Consider the following 22524-nt stretch of genomic DNA (forward strand, 5'->3'; position numbering starts at 1 on the left):
TATATATATTCTAACACAAGAAATACTCCAGCCACACTAAATCTGTACTCAAGGTACTGACTGTGAAAACTTTGGCAGACAATCCCGTTTGCACCTCAGTCAGAAATCACATTACCTCTTCCACACGGCAAGGGCTGATCGCCTAGCACTTGGTCAGGAGTTCTACTTACAAGCCTGCCTTTACTGAGCATCTTCCGAGTGCTAAGGACTACCCCCAAAATATCAGCTTGTTAGCCTATAATCACGCCAGTCAGTAGGCTGGTGCTGAGGCAGGGGGACCAGTACAAGTTCAAGGCCAGCCTACCCTTCCCAGCAAGTGCCAAGTCCGACAGAAATATAGTGAGATGCCATCTCAGCAAATAAATAAGACGAAACAATATGCAGGTGGTTCTCAACCTGTAGGTCACAACCCCATTAGGGTTTGAATGACCCTTTCAGGGGAGTCACCTAAGACCATCCCACCAGAAAACACAGATGTTGACATTATGGTTCGTAACAGTGGCAAAATATAGTTATGAAACAGCAACAGGCATGGTTTTATGGTTGGGGTCACCATAACCTGAGGAGCTGTGTTAAAGGGTCGCAGCATTTGGAGGTTGAGCCCCACTGCTCCAGTGACGGTGTCACGGTCTTTGGGGTGGTCATTAACCGTGAGCAGCCGTCCCAGCCCCTCACATGCTGCTCCTCCGTGACAGCACTGTGAGGCATAGGCTGAGGAGGTCCCGAATGGACCACCGTCACGGCTCTCGGGGTTCCCCGGGGCACTCACAAGGCTAGGTGCCGCGGTGCCCTCTTCCCTGCAAGCAAGCTCAACCTGAGTAAGCAGGAAGGTAACCTGCCTCTTTGAAATACTGCACACACTCCAGCTGGAGATGACTCTCACTTGAGCTGAACCCTGTCCCGTGATTTCTGAGCATGGTGTATAATGTAAATAAATACATTTATCCTAGTAAAAACTACTAATGCCTAATGTTAGAAAGTACAATGACACATACGTGCTGAATTGTCATAATGCAACCCAACATTTCATAACTAACTTAAGTAATTCAGAGAGTTAGCTGGCCGAAGACTGTGTTCCCCCTCTCTGTGTTTCTGAGCTCTCTGAGAGCGGCATGCACTGTCTGCATCCCTCTTGTCTGAGTCCCCAGGCTCACGTACATTATCACCCTCGCTCCTCAGCTTCCAGAAGGGGTGGATGTAGAACCAGGACCCTTCATTCCCGGCAGCATCCAGTGACACACGCATGGCGTTCTTCTCCAGCAAAGCGGGTAACCTCTTGTTGACAGTCAGGTACTTGTTGCTTTTTATATGAAGCAGCTGCAGGAGAAATATGTGTGTTAGAGCCTGTACCCATGGTCTCCTCAGGTAGCCATGGTCATAAATCCACACACCAGCTCGGTCTGAAGACTGAACACGGGAACTATTTTAAGGCTTAGACCCACTAACTTCCCAAGCTGCCTGCCTGTCTCCTCCTTGCTTCCGCCCCAAGTTCTGCTTCAGGGGTGATGGTGGCAGCCTAAAGAAGACATACTAGGGACACTAAAGACACCTCTATCCACCGAGAAACAACAGGCTAGCACCAGGCTTTCCACAAGAATCTCACCCATTTCCAATACTTGTGCATCCATACAAGCAGAATCTGCCAAAGAACATCAAAGCCTGGGAGAAGGTACAGACCTACTAGGCGCCCTAAGCTCCTCCGCCCATCAACAGCACGAGCGTTCTCTGTCTCTGTCTCTCTGTCTCTGTCTCTGTCTATCTCTCTCTCTGTCTCTCTCTGTCTCTGTCTCTCTCTGTCTCTCTCTCTGTCTCTCTCTCTCTGTCTCTCTCTCTGTCTCTCTCTCCCCGATGTCAAATGAGTCAGCAAGGAGACGCTGACCCCACTTCTGAGACTCATGCAGGAGGACCATTGCTTCTCCCTTCACAGATGCCATTGGCAATCTTCCCCAAACTAAACCTCACTGGGGAGAACTACGAAGACAAAGCAAACTTCCCACCTATTTCCAAAAGCCTTCAGAAGAGAATGGACATTTTAGCGCTCACAAGATGAGGCAGAAGTTATTTCAGAGTAAAGTGGCAAATTTTTAACTGAAGAAAGAATCACCTTTGTGCAAACCTCCAGGTCCCACCCTTGGTCCTGCCTGTACTGCTAAAGGCATGGACACCCACAAGCCTGGGCGGCAGCTCAGCTGATCAAGTGCTGCCTTACAAGCACAAGGGCCTGAGTTCAAGTCCCAGGTTAAGGAGTCAAGCGAGGTGAGGAGGCACACACTTGTAAGCCCAGCACCGGGGAGGCATATCCTGGACTCCCTGGCATCAGCCTTGCTGGATCCACAAGTCCGGGCTGTGAGAGCCTTAGTCCCCCGAAACAACATGGGACCACTGCTAAGAACAATATCTGAGACGAGGCTGACTTCAGGCGTCCAGGCTCACATGCATGCACACATACAGGCACGCACACGTTCACACACACACACACACACACTCTCTACACACCCATGTGTCTGCACATACATGTGTGTGTTCACATGCATGCACATACATACATGCACACACATGCATGTTCATACACGCACACTTCACACACAGACACTTAAGCACCTGCACACGAACACACATGCACACATGCACTTGTACACACACACACACATCCTCAAGCCTGAGTGTGTACCTCTAGGGTCCATGTTAAAGCACTAAGCACAGCCCCTAAGACAAGCATTTGTACTTGAAGTACTTGACAAGGAGCTGAAGTGAGTGTCCTAAACTCAGCGAAGAGACATCTCTGGATGGGGGCTGCAGTCCCACCAAGGCCAAAAGTCACTCCCTCCATCACTAGATGAGGTCACACATACGAGAGGCTGGGGCCAGTCCTGTCCTGTGGGGAACAGCTCTGCCATGGCCTCTGGCACACTGCCACTGGTCGATGACAAAACACCAGGAGACATTCTTCTTTAAGGCGGCCTTATAAAGGCTCGTTGTGGTGGTTACTGTAAGAAACCTGTGCAACCACTGGTTACCATTTTAAACGGTTTCCTCTTTATGTACTCTCGAGAGAAATGCCTGCCTGGTCTCTCTTCTGGGGACGGCTGTGCTTCTAGACTCCAGATGGGTGCGATACTGTGGACTTCCACTACCAGGGAGGGCTACGGCGAGCCTTTCCTAAGGCCAAGCAGCAGCAACAATGCCTTGGGCTGGAGTCAGCAGCAGCAGCAGCAACAATGTCTTGGGCTGGAGTCAGCAGCAGCAGCAGCAGCAGCAGCAGCAGCAGCAGCAGCAGCAGCAGCAGCAGCAATGCCTTGGGCTGGGGTTTACCAAACTTTCTAACCAAGCCTTCACCTCATCCAGCTACCCAGTATTTTCCCTCTGACCCAGATGCCTCCCTTGATGACTGGGCTTGACCTCCCCATGCACTGTGTTTCTTGGAAAAGGTCTCACATTCCTTTTGGAACAAGGTGGGGCACTTACTAGCAAACAAACAACAACAACAAAAAGCCTAAAAGACCCAAATGAAGCAGGGGAAAGGAATGCAGCCGAGATAAATCAGTGTGCACGCTGGCGTGAAGACTGGAAGTCAAAGGAAGACTGCGTATACAGTCTGAAAACTCTCCTCCCCCCAGGGAAAAGATACAGCTCCAACATGGGGTTGAAGATAGTCATAGTTACCATCTTCTTATGATCCAGCCAAGACATTTCCAATACAAGACTTAGACTCCTTAGGATAGAATGTTTATTAAAACATTTAGCATATGTTCCTTGTTTAATATTGTTTATGCTGATTGTAATTCTAATCTTATGCTTGATATCTGTCCCTAGTGTATATTGTTTTGTATCGGGTTTGGTACTCTCTTACTTAAACAAAAGGGGGAGGTGCTGTAGAAGTTTCTTCCGCTCCTTCAGCCAATAGCCTTTAAGATACCAACCCACTTGGGTGTGGTCTTTTTCCGCTTTAAAAAGCAGCTGTAGCCATGCTTGCTCTTTCTTGCTTGGGCTCCACTTCTGGCTGCTAGACTCTGGTCCTGGTTGCACAGAGGGCTGTTGTCTAGGATGGTGATCTGTAAGTTTTACTTTTATGAGCACCAACCCACCCATCTAAAGGACTGTATTCTGGACCTTACAAACCCTCTTGCACAGTCTTGCCTTTGGTAACTCAGACCCATCTAGAGATCAGTTTTCTGTGTGCCCGCACGGATAGCCTATGTTCGGTGCTTGCGGGCTGGCACCATCGGGCCTGGCACCAGATGTATTCAGTACGCACGTGTTACGATGGATGTCCACAGAAACCTTCATCCTAATTATAATCCCCACCAAAGGACAAACACGGTACCCCAAATGTTTCATACAACTAGGCAGGTGGGTAATTTGACAGGTCACCCCTAAAACGCTTCCCTCTTTGAGGACGAAATGGAGACTTACTTGTATAACATTGCTGTATTTCACGATTTCTCCCAAAAGTTTCCTGTTCTCTGATTCATTCTGCTTTTGTTCCAGTTCCGCAGCATGCTGCAAGGGGGCGACCCAGTATTTAGTGTGGAGACATAGCAAGCAGAGAAGATGGTTTACAAAGTATTCTCAGTGACGAGAATAAACCAGACAGGCTGCGTTACTGGAGAGTTGGAAGGGCGGTGTGGGGAGGAGGTGAGACAGGGTTTCTCTGTGTGGCCCTGGCTGTCCTGAAATTCACTCTGTAACTAAGCCAGACTGAAGCTCAGAGATCTGCCTGTCTCTGCCTCCCAAGTGCTGGGATTAAATGTTTGCACCGCCAAGCCCAGCAAGGAAGTTTTCTGTTATTGGGGGCATATGTACACTAGGCTCCCAGATCCGCCCCCACCCCAAGTGTGTGTGGCAACTTGGCAGTCTGTGCCGAAGGCAGCCAAACCTGTCTTGGGCCATTTGTTTCTACACTGAAAATGTCAGTTAAGTAGAAGGTTCTTTGGAGCTAGGAACTTTTCTACGATGGGACTTGAAAGTGTTAGAAAGGCAGGTGAATTAAAATCTCAATGGATAGCTTCCAATTCTGAGAGTTTTGTTAAATGATACAAAACTTAGCACTAGCAAATTCACAGTCAGTCAAAAAAAATCTTTTATTTTCTCCGCAGACTGATGGGGGGGGTACTAGATGGAGTAAACTATAATTAGATTTAACGGTCAGGGGTTTTCATTCCTTTTCAGCTCGGTGAGCAGTTTAGAATTAGCCTGGCACACCTTAAAAAATAACAGTGGGGACGTTTTGCCCACATGCCAGGAAATAAGTAGGTACGCCTTGCAACCGACAACCATGTCCCTCTGCACCGCGCCTCGGGTCTATCTGAAATCTCTCTCTGCCTGCTGGTGAGATCAACAAGCCTGGCGGGCTGCTTGTTATTGCTGCTCCCAGGCCAACCTCGGAGGAATATGGCTGCCGCTTACCTGGAGCTTCTTCAGCAAGGCAGCTTCCGTGTGGTTTCCTTGCTTCGCCTGCTTGGCTTTCCAGTATTGCTTCTGGGCAGAGTATCGATTCATAGGGCACACCTTGAAAAGGCAGTCTGAGAAACAAACAGAGCGATGTTACTAAGGCTGCGGGCACTCTCCAGACACCCTTTGCAAGCCTAGTCTGTGGTTCTGGGATCTCTTAGCATCTGAGAGGTCATTCAAAGGTCATGTCACAGTCATTCTCTGAAAAGGTCTTAAATTACTCTAAAACATCCTTTTCAAATACCCAGTTAGATTTCATTAAAATAGATAAGTCTTCATTAGGGTTTTACAAAACATTGTAGCTCGTGTGATTCATGAGGAAGTCAATCCAGTGACGATATAAGGCAATTCTTCCAATTTTGATTGGCTTTGGATTTTTTGAGACAGGGTCTCATATAGCACAGGCTGAACTCCATCTCACTAGGTAGACAAGGATGACCATAGGCGACCCTGGTGGTGGTATCTCAAGCATAATTCTCTCCCTGGCGGGACAAGCGGGCTCCGAGTCCTCCATGTGTTAGTGGTTTCCTAGGATCATGAGGTGATCTCAACATGAAATACAGGTCAGCTCCCAAGGTCTAGGGTGTCCTGGATGGTCCTCCTGTTTCGGTGGTAAAATACTCTTCCTAGCGCTGTCTCACCAGCCACAGACAGGGAGAAGGGAAGGCTGGCTGCGTGCTGCCCAGCGTCCTCCACTGACACAGCCCGGGATCCCAGCCAGGAGCCATGCTGCCTACCTCGTATAAGGTCAAACATGCAAAGGCCAAACAGACAAATAAGATAAAAAAAATTCTGGCAGGCATAGTGGCACATGCCTTCAGTCACACACAGCACTTGGGAGGCACAGGCCGGCAGATCTCTGTGAGTTCAAGGTCAGCCTGGTCTACCTAGTAAGTTCCAGGACAGCCAGGGCTACAGAGTGAGTTACAGGACAGCCCGGGCTATGTGGTAAGACTGTCTCAAAAAGACAGAAAAAAAAACCAACCAACCAACCAACCAAAAGAAAAATTTCCTTTAAAAAAACTTACTTTGTTTTAATAAATGTGCTACTATTTAGAGTCAGTCTCACTTTCCAAGGGTGTATCAAAACACAAAAATCAGTAGAATCAAATATCCATTGAGCCGCATTCTCAACTATCCTAATGGTATAAAATGACTAAGGGCTGTGGTGGCTGAGCAGAAATGCCCCACAGACGTGAATGCTTGGTCACGAGGGAATGGTGTGCTTGACGGGGGATTAGGAGGCCTTGTTGGAGACAGAGTATGGGGGGCCTTTGGGGTTTCAAATGCTTAAGCCAGGCCCAGTGTCTTTCTTTCTCCACCCGCTGCCTGTGGATACAAACATAGAACTCTCGGTTACGTCTCCAGCACCTGTCCGCCTGTGTGCCACCACGCTCCCTGCCATGAGGATGGTGGACTAAACCTCTGAAATTGTAAGCCACTCCCAGCAAAAGCTTTCTTTTGTAAGAGTTGCCGTGGTCATGGTGTCTCTTCACAGCGATAGAACAGTAAGACAAGGAGAATGGCTAAGATTTTTAAGAAATTAAAAGCAGGAGACATAATGACCTTATAATTACATGCATAGATTCTCGTTTTATGTGTTTATTTGGACACTGACTGCTAGAGAGTAACTTGAGGAAGGTGGCTCTCTCCCTCCACCTTGTAAACTGCAGAGACTGAACGCACCAGGCCTCACAGGCAGCCTTCCCCCACCAAGTCATCCTGTCCCACAAACTCTATCAACTGCCCTGTTTTCATATACAGAAAATTAACTCGGAATTTCTAACTTTATACTAACATGAAGCTGCAGAGATGGCTCAGTCATTAAAAGACCCCCCGCTCTTCCACAGGACCCGAGTTCGGATCCCAGCACCCACACTGGATGACTCAGAACCAAACATCTGTAACTCCAATTCCAAGTGATCGGGTTTCCTTCTGGCTCCCACAGGTACTAGCACATACACACACACACACACACACACACACACACACACACACACACATCTAAATAAAAATAATTTTTAAGGCCCTGTCTCAAAAAGTCAAATCAGATAAAGAAATAATTTTAAGAAATACTAATATGAATAAAAGTTTGTTCATTTGGTTTGGCAGTGCTAGGAATTGTCCTCAGGGCCTTGCACGCACTATGCAAACACCAAGCTATAGTTGCACTCACTAAGATTTACCACTGAGATAAAACCCTAGGCTGAGAATGCATAGTTTGTATGGGGTAGAAAACAGACACCTTCAAAACGCTAACCCAGGTTGAAGACCATCACAGCTGCCATATGACTCAGATGTACCTGGCCCATGCCTGTGAAGACCAAAGGCTACAGTTGAGACGTGTTGTCCTTGGCAGCATGTCCTACAAGGCTCAGAAATTATTTCCTACATATTAGCAATAACAAAGAGGGTTACACAAAGTTTTGAAGCACAAATACTAAGGTTGCTCACAAGCAGCCATGAAAGAAGGTCTGTGAGTTAATGCTGTAGATTATTTCAACAAATATGAGGCCGGTAACAAAACTACACTGTCTTGGTGCAGCAAAAGCACAGGTTGATGTTCAGGCAGAGCAGAGCCCTCTGACCCATGGCCGTACTCATCGACTCATTCCCTTGTGAAAAAGGAAGCAACAGCTACAGGTTCCTGTCGTCGTTCATCAGGAAGGGGTCTTTTGACACGGAAAATACTTTTGGGTAAATTCCAGAACGCCCCAATGCTACTCCTTTGAAATGGCACCTTTAGGTAGCTAGAAAAATGTCTCCATAGACAGTATTGAGGCCTGAGTACCTGGCTGAATAGGTTAGGAAAAACCAAACACTCAACCGTGCTTACTGTAATCCCCAACAGTCGTCCTGCCTCTCCCTCGGGTGGTATGACTCAGACCCCACCCTCAGGAAGCTCACTGTGGCCAAGTTTCCTGTGGAGGGTCTCTGGAGAAGGTGCCTAAAGACTGCTCCTTGGGACTCTCCCACAGGTGACAACTGGTGTCAGTAAACACGCAGGAGGATTGGGAGTGCAAGACAGTTTGCACTGAGAGAACACAGGCCAGACACCTCCTGTGGAAAAGTTGTTACTGGGGGTGTGGTGCTTATGTTGACTAGTTTTCTCTCGCTGCCTCCTCTAGAGCGTGTTCGGGAATATATAGTAACCTTGAGCTGGTCAGATGTTTTGTCCAATTCTATTTTTACTGCCTAACAAAAGTATAATAATGCCTGCCGACACCTAATTCCCAGCGGTGCTGAGGCGGACAGAAAGATAATCTGTGTGAAATCTCTGTGAACTGTGAAGCCTGTCATAAATGTGAGGCTGGATGATTAATGCTGCCTCCTTCTGTCAGTCAGAGCCCCATGAAGACGCAGAGTTGACTATGCCCTCAGCAAGCGGCAAAAAAGCAGCAATTGAGGTCCAACCTGAAAACACCCCGAGAGTGTGCAATTAACATCAAGTCCACCTTTTCAGTGGAAGACGGCCCTGTGCGTGTTTGTAAAAAGTTCTTGGAGTCCATGCAACACAGTGGCATTGAGCAAAGGAAACACTTGCCGCTGTCTTGTGGCTCAAACGCGCAGTTTCTGTCACAGTCCCAGCGTGGGTGGCACCTCAGACAGGCCCTCTTCTTCCTGTTGGCAGAACTCGGCTAGTTCAGAGTCACCCAGACCTAGGCAGAGCTTCCCAAACCTGCTGTCAACGTTAGCATGGTTTATGTGAGGTAGAAAACAGACACACCTAATCCAAGAATTCAGGAGGCTGAGACAGAGGATTGCCATGAGTTTAAGGCCAGCCTAGGCTACAGCGTGAGACCCTGCCTCAAAACAACAACAAAAAACCCACTAAAGCTAGCTCCCCAAATTCCTGGATCTGTCCAGTCTCTCAACTTGAAAGCCCCCCCCTCATTCAGAAACTAGCTCAGAGCCCCTTTTTAACTAGACAGCAGTCTCCTCATGGTTTCAAGGCTCAATGAGTTAAATTTAAAAAAAAAAAAAAAAACAGGAAAATGAAAAGTTTGCATCATAGAATAATCATGAAAAGCACAAATAAATGGAAGTAATTTGAGTTTAATTCCTTTACAAAATTAACCTTTATTATTATAGGAGTCCAATAATCTGCAGGATTACAGCCTGTCGGGATGTCAGTAAGGCACAATGGGCTCACCTGGTCACCACCTGGTCACCCACCACCTGGTCACCACCTGGTCACCACCTGGTCACCACCTGGTCACCACCTGGTCACCACCAGGTCAGAGGAACCACAGTTCAACATCAGGATTTCGTTTCTATCCACCTTGGAATGGTGGTTCTCAACCTCAGCAATCCTACAGATCAGATATTTATACTACGATTCATAACAGTAGCAAATTGCAGCTCTGAAGTAGCAATGAAAATAAGCTTACGGCCAGGGTCACCACAACACAAGGAACTGTAGTAAAGCCTCGCAGGCAGCGTTAGGAAGGTTGAGAACCAAGGTTGAGCTCTGGGAGGAAATAAAGCCACCAGACACAATCACTTCAGCTGTGTTTCAAACCTGTGTGGAGGGAAGAGCCTTGAAACCTCTTCATGGTGTGCAGCAGAAACTCCACACTGGAAGACACCAAGCTCCAGAACTAAACACACACACACACACACAGGCACACACAGGCACACATACAGGCATGCACACACACATGTACACACGCATGCACACACAGGCACACACATACACACATGCATGCACACACACGCACGCACACACGCACACACACATGCAGGCACACATAGGCACACACGCATGCACACACGCACACACACGCACGCAAGCAAGCATGCACACTTGAAGCCCTGTAAATCCTTCATGAAACCAACCAACACCTCCACTTCCTGCAGCCACTTACTCATCTGAGGTGTTTTGCTTTGTACCCCTAAAATATTTGCCCCTGAGGCTGTTTCTGTCGCCCAGTAACCACCCTCAGCACTCCAGTCAAGACCAGCATGTAAGCCTCAGTGCATCTTGCCAAGGGTGGAGGGCAGGCATGCTTTCTCACGCGCCTTCTTCTTAAAGATGTCTTAAGGCTTCAGTGGGTAGTGCCTATCAACCTGTCAGCAGGGCTGTCTTTCACCAGGTTGGACAGCCACCTAACACTCTCCCATGCTGCCTTGTAGGATGACCTTACGCTGACTAGGGAACCTGGCAGCTGAGACTTCACTCTCAGCACAGGGAGGAAGGTCTGGGAATGTTGTTCCCTTCAGAAGGGATGCAGCCAAGGCCAGTGGTCTTCCCCGTGACAAATGAAGTTGTTAGAGCAACTTCGGGAAGGAGACAGGAAGGCAAGAGGCCAGTCCGCAACAGCGACTCATTTCTGAGCTGGCCGTGAGATGATGGTCAGACCTGGCTGATGTGGGAGTGTCATATATCAATCTGTTGATTTCATTGGTTAAGCAATAAAGAAACTGCTTGGCCCTAATAGGTTAAAACATAGGTGGGAGGAGTAAACAGAACAATGCTGGGAGGAAGAGGAAGTGAGCTCAGAGAAACCATGCTCCTCTCTCTGGGCAGACGCACGCGATGAAGCAAGCTGCCAGGTCAGGCATGCTGAATCTTTCCCGGTAAGACCGGAGCTACACAGTTTATTAGAGATGGGTTGATCGGGGTATCAGAATTAGCCAGTAAGGGCTACAGCTAATGGGCCAAGCAGTGTTTAAAAGAATACAATTTGTATGTTGTTATTACGGGGCATAAGCTAGCCAGGCGGCCAGGGTGCTGGGGACGCAGCCCCGCTGCTCCTGATTACTACACCTGGCCGTGGGGTGGTCAGAGCTGGTCATGGGATGGTTAGACCTGGTCGTGGGGCAGTGCTATGGGACAATGGTCTTTTGTGCTGTCGCTTGTATTATTTTTAATAAAATGCTGATTGGCCAATAGCCAGGCAGGAAGTATAGGCGGGGTGACCAGGCAGAATGTAGAGGTGGAGCAATGAGAATTCTGGGAAGAGGGAAGTTTCAGCCTCCAGTTGTTACCCAGCCACAGAAGAAGCAAGATAGCAAGATGTGACTGCCTAGACGAAAAAGGTACCAAGCCACATGGCTAACATAGAAAAGAATAATGGGGTAATACAAGTTATAAGAGTTAATAAGAAGCCTGAGCTAATGGGCCAATTCGTTTTATAATTAATGTAGACCTCTGTGTGTTTCTTTGGGACTGAATGACTGTAGAACCAGGTGTGACAGAAACCTCTGTCAACAGGACAGTCTACCACAGCGCTGTAACTCGGCTTTTACATCAGTCTAAGAAACTCATTTTAGAACACACTGTCTATATCAAACTCACAAAGGTGAGTAGTTATCAGGGAGAGTAGGTTCGAGTGTGGAACCAAAAAGGCCGTGAGGAACAGATGGACAGGCATAAGAAACACTGAAGGTCATCACAACACATCTTGGGCCAGCACCCGTGAAAACATCAGTCTCCTTCCTCCAGCCAAGAGCCAGCGGCTTTACCACAAAAGGGAAGAGAAACATCTTTATAGCTCCAGGCTGTGCAATGTTGTGTTAAACCTCAAAGGGGACTCAGATAAAATCCCAAGTCCTGTTCTCTGAGATAAAGGAGCGAAAACTCAGAGCTTGGGTTGTGAAGGTTCTTCCTGATAAGCCTCTGGATTAGAGAGAGCACTTCACACACGGGCGGACAAGATCAACCACACACAGGATGTTTGAGTACCCAGACTGCTTGTGTTAGGCCTTGCCGTTACTGTGACAGAACACCCGAGAGAAACACCCTAACGATGCCTTTGGATCGGTGGCGCCGCCATGAATCACGGTGGGAATGTGATGGAGGAGCCTTTTATCTCACAGAAGGCAAGCAAAGAGAGGGCAGGAAGGGGTGGGGGCAACAGCTGCCCTTCCATGGCAGACCAAGCGCCCCACTTCTTCGCTAGGCCCCCCACAGACTTGTCTCCTTCATGGCAGAGCCACGCACTGGGGACCAAGCATTCTATTCACAGGTCTTAGGGGACATCCAAGACCCAAACTATAGCCCTGACCTTGAAGGTGAAGACATTATTGTCACGTTTGTTCCCTCGAAACGGCTAACTATCAGCAAACACTGTAAACTGTAAAGAGTATCACCAACTGGCAACAAAAGGCCTGTCCTCCGCATTCTTGAGAGTTAGTCGGAGTCGCAGAAATGAAAACACAGTTCTCAAGCCCACAAAGTGGCTAAGGAGTTGATCTGGAATTTGAACCAGGAATTTGCCTCCAAACCCCATTTAATATGCAGCTATGAGTCAGAGCGATTACTCCCATGCTTTTTCATGTTGAGGCAAATTGTCTCATGTTAAACGTTGTTCTTAATTCTACCTGCGCATCTTGAGATCATTCAGAACCAGTTGAAACCAGCTTCCACCACAAACCTTGTGTCCCCAAACAGAATCCTTCTGAGTCCCGCACTTGAACTTTCATGTCAGCACAGCAAGGTCCAGGTCTGTTGTCACCACAATAGACGTGACCACTTGATTAACAGCAGATTCGTAATGTGACCAACAAAGACAAACCGTGGAAAAATACTGGCCAGACAGTAAGAAATGGCTTCTCCCTCATCCTCCTAAAACCGTCTGACACCAACACTTTCAGATAAAAACTGTGGGATAGATTCACATTTATACACACGTGTGTGCAATAGTTATGGTGCATCAAAAGAAACTGATGAATGTCTCTACGGGAGTTTTGTTAATGTATATATACTAAAATAAATGTGAATGCATCAATGAGAATGTTGAAAAATCCTATTCTTCTTGAGATTAATTTCCTGTTCAAATGTTAATGGATAAATACTCAGAAGCAGAGCTTCATCCAGATCAGAAGAGAAACAATTTAAACACATTATGGATAATTTACATTCTAGTTAAGGTTTGGATTCCAACACTCAACAGACCATGTCAATGGACATGCAGCGTTTGCGCTCAGGAAAAACACACAATGAATAATTGTTTCAATCAGCTTTCCCACTCTAGGGATGTCATGATCACAATGACAACTTAAAGAATATGTAACGGATGAATTGATTTCAGATATCAAATTTCATTAAGCAAATATAAAAGATAAAAGAGAACAGAAAGAAAACTGAATTTATATGGATACATCTATGTGCGATACTCATGTAAGTATGTGTGTGTGTGCGCACGCGTGCCATCTATGACAAAAATCAACCCATTCGATCCTAACTAGCCCCCTTTGAACAGGACAGAAAAGATCTGAAGGAGAAGAATGGGGAAAGCAGATGGGTGCACCCACTCTTTTGAGAACGGACGTATGAACTGTAATGTGTACACTCATGCATGTGCACCGGCTGACAGTACAAAACACGTCTACTTCTGAAAGTTGCAATAAAGCATTCAGTGGGGCCACAGAGATGGCTCGGCGGTTATGAGTGATTGCTACTCTTGCAGAGGACCTAGGTTCAGCTCCCAGCATCCACATAACAGCCCACAACCATCTGTAACTCCAGTTCTAGAAGATTTGATGCCTGCTTCTGACCTCTGTGGGCACTGTGCACACACAGTACACATACATACATGCAGACACTCATAAGCATGAAGAGAAAAGTGAATACACCTTTAAAATGTCTCCCTGCCCCCATTTGGCCTGCCCTTTCCCATAGCAGCATCCATCGGGGCGGCTGCCTCCATCCCCCAAGGAGGGGAAGAGGGTGGGGACCGAGGACCCCAGGAGGTACCCGTTAGGCCACCCATGACGAGAGAGACAGGCAGAGAGTTGCTTGTCAATGTTTCTGACACACAAACATCTAGACTTTCAAGTCCTCTCACCAACAGTCAAACCTTACAGAAACGCAAAAGCCACAGTCAGATCAAAACCCAGCTCTCAGGCACATCACAGAGGGCACAGAGGGCATAGAGGGCAGAGCTTTTAAATCCAAACCTCAGTAATTAAAGGGACTCTGTGGTTGGCTTACCCAGGGTCCTAGCACTCTTGTGGGGAGTTTGGCCAGGCTCACCGGTGGTGAGACCTTCAAGGGGTGGAGTTTAGTGGGAGGCAATTGGGTCACTGGGAATGCTTCCTCAAAGGGAAATTCAGGAAGGTCTGTGGAACCTTGCTCAGTTCCTGGGCAATGGATGTCACAGAAGAACAAGAAAGCCTCCCTACCCTCACCTCCCTGTGGCGCTAGGATCTCTCATCACCATGACACGACAGAGCAAAAGGAATCTTCAGCACAACCAGGCATATGTTGGTGCCATGTCTTTAGACCTCAGACAGCGGGAGCTAAGTAAGTCTGTCTTCTTTACAAGTTTGCAGCCTGGGCTGCTTTATCCTAACAACAGAAACTTGACACAGTGACCAGATCGCCCTGCACGTTCAAGACCTCACTGACTGAAGCTTGAGAAATTACTGATTTACTCCAGCTGCCCACACCTGATGATAAATGATGCCCCTGTTCCTTCTCAGGTGACCAAGTTTGAATTATATTATACAATCACCACAGTAATTCATGGACACAATACTGTAGTTGCTGAAAAGCCGAGGCCACCATTTGGGGCTGGTTGACGAATGAATGGGACCTCACAAAAGGAAAAGAACACCATTGTGGGTGCCACATTGTAAGTGGCTTCCTAACAAAGGAGCCTGTACCTGGGGCTGTGGGCATCGGAACACACGCACAATAGCCATGCTAGCTGAAGAACGTCAGTGAGAACAGAAAGTGCTGCATTACAGAAAGCGGAGAGGCATATAAACTCTGCAGAAATGGACGGCCACCAGGTTAAAGCCTAGAGGGGCTGAGAATGTATTTCCCTGTATCGATTGATCCGGGATCAAAGCAAAACTTAGTTCAGTGCAAAGGAAGCTTGCCAACAACTGGGAAAAGCAGAAACTGAATTACTCACAGGCAGGTCAACTTTTATTCCTCATGTTGAGGCAAGGAATGGGGAAACGGGATCCTGTGTTGGGAAGAGGCCTAAACAATTCCTCCCGGTTTTCAGAGTACAGAGTTCACGCCTGCATCCACAGAGTCCAGGCCACTCGCCTGCCTCTGCTGTAGTCACTAAACCATGGCTTGCATTGACTTGGCATTCTGGAACCAGGAAATGCCAACCCTGGCTTTCTCCCCTGTGTGTTTCCCGCCACCGAGTATGCGTGGGTATGAGGTGAAAGCGCTCACAGTTCGGACAATGTCAATACTCGTTATTATTAGTCCAACCTGCGGTGTAGATGAGCAAATACAGTTGTGTTTGTGTCCTGAGGTTTCTAAAGCAGGATGCTGTGAGGTTGTGCACCACATACATAAAATGAGGAAAGCCAAGAAGCATTTTAAAAGGTGTTTAAAATATGTTTAAAAGATTTTTAAAAACACCAAGGCTACACTGAAAAACCCTATCTCAAAAAAAAAAAAATTAAAACATTCAGAAGAGACAAAGAGATAGCTCAATGGTTAAAAGTATTTTTGCTCTTCCAGAGGGCCCAAGGTCAGTTCCCAGAGCCTCCATCAGGTGGCTCACACGTGTCTGTAACACCAGCTCCTTGGTACCCAACACTTCTGGCCTCCAAGGGTGTCTGCGAACCCATGCACATCCCCATATGCAAACATACACACCTATAAATAATTAAAAATAATAATAAAAAGTATCAAAAAATGAAGAAGCTGCTCAGGGATGGCAAGATGGCTTGTCAGGTAAAGGCACTTGCCTCCAGCTCCATGGCCTGGGTTAGACCCCTGAGCCTACCTGGTAGAGAGGGAGAACCAGCTCCCACAAGCTGTCTTCTGCCCTTTGTGCTGGGACATATATACACCCTTTCAATACACACACACACGCACACGCACACACGCACACGCACGCAGTAAGAAATCTTGAGCTATTCCACACTCCTGGTCACTAGAGAGCTGTGGCTGAAACCACAACAGAGTGGCAATGGCTAAACTTAAAATGAATGACAGCTTCGGAGGGCAGGAGGAATGGTCAGGGGTGCTCTGCCCGCCCCACCCCACCCCCACTCTCAACCCCACACCCCCCACACCTCCCACCCCGCACCCAGCAGCTTCTACGGGCTCTGTATGCAAATGTTACACAGCTTAGTCATAATAGCTGAAAAAAGGAAGAAATGGCCCAAATTTTAAATACCATATAGTGGTATACCCATAAAACGGAATAGGATTCAACCCAAACACAAGCAAATTAGAACACATCTGAGAGCCGGTAGGAGCCCCAGGCTAACAAAAATGTTATAACAAAGATGTCATACTCAACAAAAGAAGCCAGACACAGAGACAGCGTACAATATGAAACCCTCAAAATGAAAGAGATTAACTGCCCCTCCCCCACACCCAGCAGCTTCTACTCAGAGCGCTTGACTAAACACCAGGTGCTAAACCCAATAAAAATGGTTGCATAGATTATTTAATCCGCGGAAATTCCTTCTCAGCTATCAATGCTGCTGTCATTTTACGGGTCACGAAATCCAGTTTAAAGATTAGAGTCTGACCCAGAGCGCGGAAGTGGGTTCATCAGCCGTGTCTCTGTGTGCTAAAGATGGAACGGACGCAACCAGCTGTTGTGCGTGTTGGAGGGGACCGGATGGGATGTATGGGGGGGGGGTTGTAAAGGAGGGGTGGACACAAGGACAGACTACACAGGGTACCGAGGACTCTGCATGACGAAGGGTGTCTGCAGCACTCACTGCTCCGCTGTAGCCACCAGTACTCCTTGGAGTAAACACTTAAAATGAGTGAGTAAATAGGAAATAAATTACTGTTTAATTTTTAAATATTTTTGTGTGTCTATTTTATTATTTATTTTACATCCAAACCACAGTTTCCCCCTTTCTCCTCTTTTCAATTCCTTCACCCATCTTTCGTTCTATCCCCACCTCCCATCCACTCTTTCTCCATCTCCATTCAGAAGGAGTCAGGCCTCCCATGGAGTCCACAAAATATGGCTTATCAAGTTGAGGCAAGACCAAGCTCCTCCCCTGGCATCAAGGCTGGGCAAGGCGTCCCACCACAGGAAATGGGTTCCAAAGAGCTACCTCATGCGCCAAAGATGGTCCTGGTTCCACTGCCAGGGGCCCCACAAAAGACCAAACTACATGACTGTCACTCACATGCAGAGGATCTAGGTTGGTCCCATGTCAACTCCCTAGCTGTTGGTCCAGAGTCGGGGAGCTCCCCATGAGCTTGGGTCAGCTGTCTCTGTGGGTTTCCTCATCATGGTCTTGATGGCCCCTGGCTCATATAATCCCTCCCCTTCTACTCCTTCCCACAATCCCCATGCTCCCAATTTACTCAGGAGATCTTGTCTTTTTCTACTTCTCATAAAGATTAGATAATTTTTTTTTAATTTTTAATGGCCGTATTTGTAGCTGGCCCTCAGGTGCCTGCTCTCCGTGGGTCAGTGGCTTCTCACAAACGCTGTGAAGACAGAAACCGTGCTTCGCAGTCAGAAGCCTTTCCTAGGATGTTTTGTTTGCGGTTGCCTGGTAGGCAGGCTGGGAACACTGGGGCAGCTGCCTGATGCCTCATCGTTTCTAGAGACTTCCCTGTCCAGGTGATCGGTTGATAAGACACTCCCTGGGTGCAGCAGGCAAATCTGGCTAAGCTTCCTGAGATAAACTTTCCTAAATATGGCCAGAAGTCAACTTGAAGCTGGGGCCACTGTGTAGCTCTAATTTGCGGGGATAACAGCCTGGAATATCTTGCATTCTTGGTTCCTTCCTGTAGCTCAGACGAGCACCAGGACCAAAAGCAACTGAGGGAGGAAAAGGGTTTATTTCAGCCCACTGGCCACAGCAACTGAGGGAGGAAAAGGGTTTACTTCAGCCCACTGGCCACAGTCCATCATTACAGGTGTCAGGGAAGGAATCTAAACAGGGTCTTGAAATCACGAAGAAATGGTGCTTTGCTGGCTTCCTTATAGAGCCCACGACCGCCTGCCCAGGGAATGGTGCCGCCCACGGTGGACTGGGTCCTCTGACATCAATCGACAATCAGGATAACCCCTGCAGATATGTCCACAGACCAACCTGGTCTGGATTGAGATTCCTGTCCAGGTGACTCGAGGCTGTGTTGGACTGACAACTAAAATTGACTCTGTGGGCTTTATTTTAACAATAGGCATGTTTTGTTTTTTGTTTTTAAAAAGCATGTATTCATTGTTGTTGGGGCAAGGGCACAAGTAACATGGTGCCCATGTGGAGGTCAGAAGACGATTCTGTGGAGCCAGTTCTCTCTTTCCACCTTTACACGGGTCCAGGGATTGAACTCAGGTGAGCAGGCTTTCGTAGCCTGCCTCTAATCATGTTAAGCATCATATTAAACAAAATTAGTCACGTTCAGAAATGCAAATAAGTGCTTTGTCTTGCTCGTGGATCCCGGATTCTACACAGAATCATAACAGCAGGTGTGCAGACATGACATGAAAACAGAAGGCAGACGGGGAAGGAGAGGGACCAGAGGGGGAGAAGGAAGTTCCCCGCACCTCAGAAGCAGAGATGGGAGTTCAAGAGCTCATGGCTAAACTGGACTACAGAGTGAGACCTTGTTTCAAAGCCTTAATACGGAGTCAATTCAAGGCCAACCTGAGCAACTCGGCATGGCTGTCTCAAAATTAAAGGTGGTGAGAGCTGGAGTGCGGTGTGAGGGTGAGGGTGAGGGCTGGGGTGCAGTGTGAGGGTGAGGGTGAGGGTGAGGGTGAGGGTGAGGGTGAGGGCTGGGGTGTGGTGTCAGGGTGAGGGCTGGGGTGCGGTGTGAGGGTGAGGGCTGGGGTGCGGTGTGAGGGTGAGGGCTGGGGTGCGGTGTGAGGGTGAGGGCTGGGGTGCGGTGTGAGGGTGAGGGCTGGGGTGCGGTGTGAGGGTGAGGGCTGGGGTGCAGTGTGAGGGTGAGGGTGAGGGCTGGGGTGCGGTATGAGGGTGAGGGCTGGGGTGCGGTGTGAGGGTAGCAATTGTCTCACACGCATTCAATCTGTACTTACCCCCCTAAAAAGGAATTTGTAAGAATGAGCTACTCCTCCAAGCAGCAGCCTAAATGAAACACACTCACTCCTGTGTTCTCATAACGCCCATCGCGGACAGAAGGACAAAGCATGTTCTGTCTGCACACTGAGATCTTATGTGCTGTAGAAGATGAGGGACTGGTCCATACCACAGTGTGAATGGGCCGGGAACTGTATTTAAGTCGGTGGTTCTCAACCTTCCCAATGTTGTGACATTTAATATAGTTCCTCACGTTGTGATGACCCCAATCATAAAATTATTTTAGTTGCTGCTTCAAAGCTATAATTTTGTTATTGTTATTAATTGTAATATACATTTTTGGAGATAGAGGTTTTTCAAAGGGATCATGACCCGCGGGCTAAGCGCTGCTGATTTAAGTGAGAGACACCCATCACAAAGGTCACGTGTAAGGTCCCAAGTGTCCTAGCTGGAATCCACAGACATGGAGACAGAGGGGCCTGCAGGCTGACCATGTCCTCTGCTACAGGACAGAGGCAATCTTAATATACAAACACACTTCACACGTCTACATCTCCAGTGACACTTGATACACTTGTAAGTTTAAAATTAAGACTGATGGGTGTGGTTGGCTGGGATTCATCATGTGTGCCTGCTTACATGCGGGTGGACACACATGCAGTGTGGTAAGCGTGGACATTTGTGCGTGTTCACGTAGGGCCTGAAGCTGACACTAGTGTCTTTCACAATTGCTCGCTACTTTATTTATCAGGGCAAAGTCTCTGCTGAGCCCTGAGTTTGCCCGTCCAGCTAGCCAGCTTCCCCGGGGTTTCCAGCCTCTACCTCCCAAGTGCTGGAATTGCAAGCAGCTGCCACACCTACTGACATTTTACCTGGGTGCTGAGGATATGAACTCAGGTGTCTGCCTTTGTGCCTCACGCCGTTCCCCCCGCTGAGTCATCTCCCTGGCCCTCACTGAATTTTAAGAAGAAAAAGAAATCTGATTCTCAGCATTAGCATTCTATTGCACTGTGTCTCATCTTCCGGGGAGAGCCAGTAACAGAAGCACAGGCAAGGCTGGTGGGGCTGGTGAGTGGCCAGATCATGGCAGAGAGGCAGCCACACAGAGGTCCAGTTAGCTTAGGCAGGATCAGGGGGCCCCTGGGGACTCCAGATGTCACTCAGAGTGAGACGGAGAGGCTGCTGGGGAACCCCAACTTCTACTCAGCAGGCTCGTTCCACTGACTGCAGAGAGAGGACCGCTGGGGGGCTCATGCAAGGGAGGTGTCAATCACAGAGCCACATCAAACTTAAGAAACTCTGGGCAGAAGGTATGACGTACATTTTAAAGGGAAAACCTATGGGGGTTTTGTCATTTTTGCATGAGGTGTAAGAGACAGCAGTCACAGATGAACCAAGATGAAAAGCCAGGTGTGTGCTGGACGGCAGCGCCTCCCAGAGAACACACTGCAAACTGGACTCTGTTCTACGAGACAATAACAACACCTCGATTCTGCAAGAGAAACACTCTTGGCTGTTGCTATTGTTGAGTGTTGTTGTTCATGAGTGCCTTGCTGTCTTAAGGTGGGTATAATGAGCTTTTCAAAAAAAAATATGGCTAGGCCTGATATTACACTCCTGTGATTCTGGCACATGGGAGGAAGGTCGGGAGTTTGAAGCCAGCCTCAGCTACACAGTGAGTTTAAAGGTAACCTGGGCTACATGAGACCCTATCTCCAAAAAAATGGTAAAAATACAACAGACAAAAAATGGGAAATACAGAGGAAAATGTTTCTATTTATTGATTACCTATTTATAGATCATCACAAGTTTATTGTTAAAAGTTAGACCAATTGGGCCAGTGAGCTGGCTCGGTGGGTAACGAGCTTTTGCCATGTCTGACAACCTGAGTTTGATCTCTCAGACCGTGGAGTGGGAGGAGAGATCTCTTGAAAACTGTCCTCTGACTTCCACACAGGTGCATATCACACACACACACTCATGCATGCACACACATGCACACTCACACGCACACACATGCATGTACACACACACTCACACACACATGCATGCACACACACAGACACACATTAGTTAAGCTTAACTTTAACTTATGCCAACAGCATAGGTGTAACTTTTTCACAGAAAGTGGTTTGCCATAGAGCAACACCGCAGGCAGGGGCAGTGTGTGTTCTCCACGTCACTCATGTCCTGCCTGGTGGTTAGGAGCAGCTTTGCCTGCGCTAGCAGGCTCATTCGTGCCATGAGAAGAGAAACCACAGGCTGCTGTGCCAGGAGCCCTGGCGCTCCTCTCCTTTTATCCCTGAGCAAACACGGGCAGAAAGCAGCTGTGACCTCCTGGAGCAGAAGCCTGCTCAGCTGATAGCCGGTGCTCCTAATGGCTAGATGTCACCTTCCCCTGCCATGTGACTGTGTCCAGACAGAAGACGAAAGCCGCCCCACTTCGGACAGGAAAGTTTATCTGAGGCATTAATCCTGAAGCTGACAGTCCAGTAGATGCTACAGAATTCATTTTCTAACATCTGAACTGCAAATCCAATGGCCAGCTGGTTAGAAAAATTGCTAGCAAAGGAGCTGACTTCCAGTGTTTGAAGAAAGGATCTTCGGCGCCATCCTGGAAGCACGAATTCCTCAATTACAGAAGTCTATAGAGGAATAAAACTGGAACAAAAGGCAAAATTTAAGAATATTGGGGATCTGGGAAGGGGACTTGGTGAGTAGGAGCCCATGATGTGCACACATGAAGATCTGAGTTCAAACCCCACCCCCACAGAAGACGCTGGTCATAGCTGCACACGCCTGTAACCGGCATGGGGAATGAGATAGCTGGGTCCAGAGATCCTGCTGGGCAACTGACCAGGCTGAACTGGTGGTAAGCTTCCAGCTGGGGAGAGATCTTGTCTCAAGGAAACAATGAGGAGTTAGAGAAAGGCACCGAGGTTCTAGCTCAGGTCTCTGCATGTCCACATACAGACACGAGCTCCTATGCACTCGTGCACACACAAGAATACGTCATTAGGGAAAGAGAAAGGCGGGGTGAAGTGGACTGTCTCCAAGAAACACCGTTAACAGACAGGGTGGAGTGGACTGTTCCCCAGACACACAGTTGACAGACAGCGTCCACAGCCT

At 48.0% G+C, this 22524-nt stretch overlaps 1 protein-coding gene across 1 annotated transcript in view; it reads right to left on the minus strand.

Moving 5' to 3' along the window:
* Itpr2 (inositol 1,4,5-trisphosphate receptor type 2) overlaps positions 1-22524 on the minus strand; it is a 391521-nt gene that overhangs the window by 309727 nt on the left and 59270 nt on the right. The window contains exons 3-5 of the mRNA XM_050164739.1: positions 5407-5522; positions 4414-4500; positions 1159-1317 (exon numbers count right to left, since the gene is read on the minus strand). Of these exons, the coding sequence (XP_050020696.1) occupies positions 1159-1317; positions 4414-4500; positions 5407-5522 (362 nt within the window). The remainder of the gene's footprint in view (positions 1-1158; positions 1318-4413; positions 4501-5406; positions 5523-22524) is intronic.

This window comes from Alexandromys fortis, unplaced genomic scaffold, assembly GCF_014885135.2.
Source record: "Alexandromys fortis isolate MF-2015 unplaced genomic scaffold, M_Fortis_MF-2015_v1.1 scaffold_153, whole genome shotgun sequence".
In the NCBI taxonomy this organism is placed as follows: domain Eukaryota; kingdom Metazoa; phylum Chordata; class Mammalia; order Rodentia; family Cricetidae; genus Alexandromys; species Alexandromys fortis.